This window comes from Mobula birostris, chromosome 10 (genome assembly GCF_030028105.1).
Source record: "Mobula birostris isolate sMobBir1 chromosome 10, sMobBir1.hap1, whole genome shotgun sequence".
In the NCBI taxonomy this organism is placed as follows: domain Eukaryota; kingdom Metazoa; phylum Chordata; class Chondrichthyes; order Myliobatiformes; family Myliobatidae; genus Mobula; species Mobula birostris.
The window spans coordinates 839,802-846,160 of record NC_092379.1 but is presented as its reverse complement, the minus strand read 5'-3'; the positions used below and the strand labels follow the sequence as shown (position 1 = coordinate 846,160).

The following is a 6,359-nucleotide window of genomic DNA, read 5'->3' as shown; positions in this document are numbered from 1 at the left end:
TTTCCCAACTTTTCATACTCTACATCAACAACTACACTGCAGCTGCTTCCTGCACCCCTGCAGAGCTCGTCAACTTTGCCTCCAACTTCCGTCCTGCCCTCAAATTTACCTAGTCCATTCCCATAAGACCATAAAACCATAAGACATAGGAGCAGAATTAGCCATTTGGTCCATTGAGTCTGCTCCGCCATTCAATCTTGTTTTCCCCTCCTCAGCCCCTCTCCCCATAACCTTTGATTCTGTCTCCATCAAGAACCTATCCAGCTCTATTTTGTAACAAGTTTTCTGATTCATGTACCTGATGACCAATATTTTGTTCAGAAATATTTTAAAGCTGAAATATTTTTCACTTTAAATTCCTCGGTGTCTCCTGGCCCTGGCACTTAAGTGCCATTACAGAGAAAACATGGTAATGTTTTATAGAAGATTTTCCATAGAAGTTTGCGAAGATTCATTATTTCACTTAAAACTTTGAAAACTTCTAATGATCCTTGGGGTGGAGATAATCCTGACTGATTGCATCATGGCCTGGTATGGAAACATGAATACCCATTAATGAAAAGGTCTACAAAAGGTAAAGGATACAGCCTAGTCCATCACAGAAAACGCCACCTCAGCATTGAGCACATTTACAAGTACTGTCGCAGGAAAGCAGTATCCACTACAAGGATTCTCACCGTCCAGACCACGCTCTCTTCTTGCTGTTGCCCCACTACAAGGATTCTCACCGTCCAGACCACGCTCTCTTCTTGCTGCTGCCCCACTACAAGGATTCTCACCGTCCAGACCACGCTCTCTTCTTGCTGCTGCCATCATTGAAGGAGGTATAGGAGCCTCAAGTCCCACATCACCGGATTCAGGAACAGCTGCTAACCCTCAATCATCAGGCTCTTGAACCAGTATGAATAACTTCACTCACCCCAACACTGAAGTGATTCCACAACCTATGAACTTACTTTTAAAGACTACATCTTATGTTCTCGATATTCATTGCTTATTTGTTATTATTATTTCCTTTCTATATTTGCATATAGTTGTCTTATGCACATTGTTTGTTTGATGTGTGGTTTTTCATTGATTCTATTGTGTATCTACTGTGAATGCCTGAAAGAAACTGAATTTCACAGTCGTACATGGTGACATATTTGTACTTTGATAATAAATTTACTTTGAACTTTAAACCTGACAATTCAACTAATTGGTCCACAATTATCTGACATGCATTCAAACTTCAGTTTTCAGAAAAATTGTACTTCCACAGAGTTAAGGCAAATTAAAAATTAGTCTTGAATTTTTGGTTATTGCTATTTTAAACTTGCAGGTAGTCTCCTGTCATTCACAAAGTAATAGCTAAGGTTCAATTGTTGGTTGTGCAGACATGAGGCAGCGCGGTAATGTAGCAGTTAGCTAGTGAAATGCTTTACAGCGTCAGCAACTGGGATTCAATTCCTGCTTTCGGGAGCTTGCACATTCTCCCCATAGCAATGTGGGTTTTCTCCCACATCCCAAATACCTACAGGTTAGGGTTAGTAAATTGTGGCATGCTATGTTGGCACTGGAAGTGTGGGAGTATTTGTGGGCTGTCCCCAGCTCATTCTTGGACTGGGTTGGTCACTGATACCAATGACCTATTTCACAAAATGACACACGTTTCGATGCACACAATACAAATAAAGCTAATCTTTATCTACTTACATTGACAGATTGAAAGCCACAAGATTATGCAAACAGAATTCCTGAGCTCAGTTTCTAAATCTGCCCCAAGTGCCTGCTTCACTGGGGCAAATTACCTCTGCAATTTGCTGACATGCACTAATTCAAGCTGTCAGAGCTTGTAATTTGCCTGAAGCATTCCATTAAGGAGATAGCCTAGAGCCTTAAGACTGCAACAAAACTTTATCCATCTGTAAATTTGGTCAGTCCAGCACTAGACTTGCTGACGAGGTGGAATCTGAATGTCAGGGAGTAAGTTGCAGCTTGTGATTATGTCCATCTTTTCTGTCACTGCTTTCAAGTCATCCAGGATTAACCGGATACTGTGAGATGCATTAATAATCCCGTTCTGGGAATTGCTGAGGTGACTGGTAGCAGTGCGGATCTCCTTGGTGGCATTCTCGTACATCTGCTTGACTGCGTGCTCCACGTTGTGGTTAAGGCGCACATTACTCTCCCTCAGCTTCTGCTGCAGAAGACTACTGTACCGGCCCTGGTGGCGAATCTTCACAGTCGGCTTCTCTTCCACCCCAGTCAAGACTTCCGGCTCTTTGTCACGGATCACGACCAAAGGCGGGAGGTTGTGCTGAATGGCTTGCTGGATGTCTTGCGTTGCTGCTTCCAGCTCGCTGCCTGCATCCTCCTCGTCGGTTTCCGATGCTTCACCAGGCACTTTTGCTCCTGCCTGCAGGATGCACGCTGGAGATGTGGACGTGAGGTAGAGTTCTTCCTCAGAGTCTGTTTCCGAGGCTTCCCCCTGAACAATGGTTAGGAACTGTGCGGTGGTCATGTCGCATGTGCTCCTAAACAACAGAACACAAACTGTAATTCCACAAGGCCATAAGACATAGGAGCAGAATTAGGCCATTTGGTCCATCGAGTCTGCTCTGCCATCCAATCACAGCTATTCCTTTATTTTCTCCTCCTCATTTCCACTCCCTGACATTCTCCCAGTAACCTTTGATGCCATGGCCAACCAAGAACCTATCAATTTCCACTTTAAATACACCCAATGACCTGGCCACCACAACAGCCTGTGGTAACAAGTTCCATAAGTTCGCCACCCTCTGACTAAAGAAATTTCTCTGCATCTCCGTTTTAAATGGATGCCCCTCTATACTGAGGCTGTGCCCTTTTGTTCTAGACACCCCACCATTGGAAAAATCCTTTTCATAGCTACACTGTCCAGGCCTTTCAACATTCAAAAAGGCTTCAATGAGATCACCTCTCGTCTTTCTAAATTCCAGCGAGTACAGGCCTAGAGCCATCAAACATTCCTCATTTGATTACACTTTCATTCCCAGAATCATCCTTGTGAACTACTTTCACCACCATCAGATTTCAAGTTGAACTCAATCATAATTGTGTTCACTGTCTCCTAAGGGCTCCTTTATCTGAAGCTCCCTTATTGCCTCCAGTTCATTACATAACACCCGATCCAGTACAGCTGATCTCCTAGCAGGTTCAACAACAAACTGCTCTAAAAAGCTATCTCATAGGCATTCAACAAATTCACTCCCTTGAGTTCCATTACCAACCTGATTTTCCCCAATCTACCTGCATGTTAAAATCTCCCATGACTATCACAAGGTTGCCCTTTTGACACACCTTTTCTATTTCTGGTTGTAATCTGTAGTCCACATCCCAGCTACTGTTTGGAGGCCTGTATATAACTGCCATCAGGGTCCTTTTACCCTTGCAGTGTCTGAAAGCATTCTTTGGCAACTTGGCTTCCATTGCTAAACTGGCCCTTCAGCAAATGGTGAAAAGAACAAATTCAGGAGAAAAGCCTATTTGACTGTGTCCCTACTAATTCACCTGTTGTTGAGGCATGACAAAATTAGATCTGATTCCAACAGGGGGCTGGAGACATAACATAGAACAGTACAGCACAGAACAGGCCCCTTGGCCCACAGTGGCTATACTGATAGGAATGACAAGGACAGATTTATCTACTTACCTGTCCTAACTCACAATGGCACATAGGTCCGAAGAGGAGCCTGGGTTTAAAAAGCTTTACTGTCCTTCCCAGGATATCACATGGAGGAAGGAGGGAACTTACGATGATACACAAGATAGTACAAAATGTGAGAAATGCCGATTGCGTCGTCTCTGATCTGGGCCGACATTTATGTGCCCAGCAGCACCTAATCAATTAGCTTGTTTTTTTCAGCTTTTTTCTTAAAGATGTGCCGGGTGCGTTCCGACAACCGCTGTACCGCTGCATTCTTCACGGCCCGGAGGTTTGGGACCACTGTTATAATTGACTTGTTACTACATTCATGCAAGGAAAATATGTGCTGTATGTTTAATATTAAATTCATTTGATAAACCTCTTTAGAAACAAAACTGAGTGTATTAGCCACTTACAAGTGACTTATAGTTGACTTATCACCTATATGGGGTTGCAGAGGGTGGGGGTGCTACCTCCCTGAAATGAATTTTTGCAGGGTGGGATGTCTGAAACTTGCTCCTTGTGTCCAGTCAGTTCTTCTTCTTGGCTCCCAGACCCAACAGCAGTCTAGCTTCCTGTTAATGTTCAAATGAATGCAAAAATGTTAAATTGGTTGATAAAGCTTATATTGGGCCAGGGACTGTAGATTGGAGGCTTGGAGATGGCTTGTCCAGGGGTTGGAGGTCTATTTGTGTGTGAGTGCATGGTGGGTGGAAGGAAAAGGACTTGTTTTACTGTTGTTACCTGTGTTGTTCTACTGAACATTGTGGGTATGCTACGATGGTGCTGGCATGTGTGGAGACACTTCTTGACTGCCCCCAGGGCATCCTTGGGTTATGTTGATTGTTGGCACAGAGGATGTTTCAATGTACATGACAGATAACTGAATCTTAATTGTTCAACGTACACAGACACAAGTTCCGACTTCTGACAGTGGGAAAATGGGACTAACTCGGGTAGGCATCTTGGTTGGCAAGGGCCAGCAGGCTTGTTTTCATGGTGGATGATTCTATGATCCTGCAGGGCTCTCTAATAATTCTGCACTTTTCTCTGAGGGATCTCTTATTCATCTACATCTGACAGAACAGAGGCTTAATTCTTCAACCTCTCCTGATACTGTTGAAGGAAGCGTTCCTATTGGTCCGCGGGACAGCAAATCACAGCGCAGCGTTCCTACGAGCCGGGGAGAAGCGTCAATCGTTACCGGGACTGGGGGGAGGGGTGTGTTGTGGACGGAGAATTGCGACTGCTTTTCGCTATCGACCTGAAACCACTGGGTTCAGGATTAACGTGCGCTCACAGCTAGTGATCGCCCCACCGCTGCTCCCAGCACGGACTCCCGAAAGACTTACAATTTACCCGCTGTCGAAGGCCGCGTCTCCAACGGCCGCCGCGCGTCACCGGGCACGGTCACGTGATGGTAGCTAACGTGCCCCCTAGCGGTTCGGAGGCTGAACCGTCGCAAAACGGCCCCAGCGATTCCTGTCGCTGTTGAGGACAACAGCGTCCTCTGGCGACCAGACCGTGAGATGCCGGTTGAATTTACTCCTCTGGTAACGCTAACACACATTTGCTGGATTGAATGTTGAAACAATGTTTTCTATAGCCATGATACACTATTATAGGGAGATCTGATAGGGTTTATAAGATTATGAGAAGCATAGAGACAGACAGCAACTTTTTCCCAAGGTTGAAATGTCTAATACAGGAGGGCATGCATTTAAAGTGAGAAGGGAGTAAATTTCAAGAGATGAGAGGGGCAGGTTTTTACATAGAGAGTGGTGGTGTCTGGAATTCACTGCCTGGGGTGTTGGTCTTGTTCTGATGCTGTTCTTTTCTGTGAATGAGGTGGTCAGGGATTTTTATTGCTGCTATTTTTTTGCTGTGAGGGTGGGGGAATTTTGGGGTCTGCAAGTTTTGTTTCTTTTCGTGCCGGCGGGGGTATTCTTGATGTATTTTCTTTCATCAGCACTGATGGATTTCTGTATTCATGGCTATCTGGAGAGGACAAATATCAGAGTTGTAGTGTACATGCATACTGTTGTGATCATTTGGTCCATAATGATGGATGAAGAAACTCGTTAAACTCAACAACAGTTTTATTGTGATAAACACCAAAACAGACCGGGCACCATAACCTGGAGAGGGAACCCAACCAGTCTCATGCACACAGAGGAGGCGACCATCACACATCCTGGTTATGGTTAGGGCGACCCACAAACACACAAGCGGATAACTGTATAATCCAAACTAAAATATAACAATAAGTGAACTGGAACTTCCCAGCATAATCCCACCAAAGCATTTTAACACAATAACAATAAACAGTACTGGTCATTAGAAATGCAGAATGCAGGGGCGGATTGTAGACCCCCCCCCCCCCGAAGCGTCACACTGCCCCCACTCGAGGAGCCAGCCATCCTTGGCAACCCCAGAGTCCAATACTCCCAGTGGGGGTTGACAGTGCTGACTGGGGTGCTGGGAGGGTTCCGGAGACCCCTCCCTGTTTGTGTGAGGCAAGAGGCAGGGCACACAGAGCGTCACACCCTTCGGCCTTGCTGGGTTAGTGGTGGCCAAGGGCTGACATGGTACCAGCTGGTTCTGGTGCAGCACGACTGCCTGTTGCTGCTCAGGCAATTGCACCCGTTACACCACACTGGAGATGTAGCTGAGCACCTCTCCCGGCCCCTTC

General features: G+C 45.5%; 1 protein-coding gene across 2 annotated transcripts; it reads right to left on the bottom strand.

The window, feature by feature from the left end:
* Window positions 1-950: 950 nt before the first annotated feature.
* On the bottom strand, window positions 951-5,081 carry bloc1s3 (biogenesis of lysosomal organelles complex-1, subunit 3). Of its 2 annotated transcripts, none has more exons than XM_072271138.1 (2): window positions 3,674-4,908; window positions 951-2,516 (listed from the first exon to the last, which is right to left on the bottom strand). In XM_072271138.1, exon 2 carries the CDS (start codon window positions 2,501-2,503, stop codon window positions 1,928-1,930), a length of 576 nt encoding a protein of 191 aa, XP_072127239.1. In that variant the 5' UTR covers window positions 2,504-2,516; window positions 3,674-4,908; the 3' UTR covers window positions 951-1,927. The 2 variants fall into 2 exon arrangements, with proteins under 2 accessions (XP_072127239.1, XP_072127238.1); XM_072271137.1 differs by lacking the exon at window positions 3,674-4,908 and adding an exon at window positions 5,020-5,081 and having other exon boundaries at window positions 954-2,516.
* Window positions 5,082-6,359: the final 1,278 nt, after the last annotated feature.

Bases quoted from the DNA above. Each gene is read 5' to 3' on its own strand.
- bloc1s3 (XM_072271137.1), bottom strand. From the start codon at position 2,503: ATGACCACCGCACAGTTCCTAACCATTGTTCAGGGGGAAGCCTCGGAA.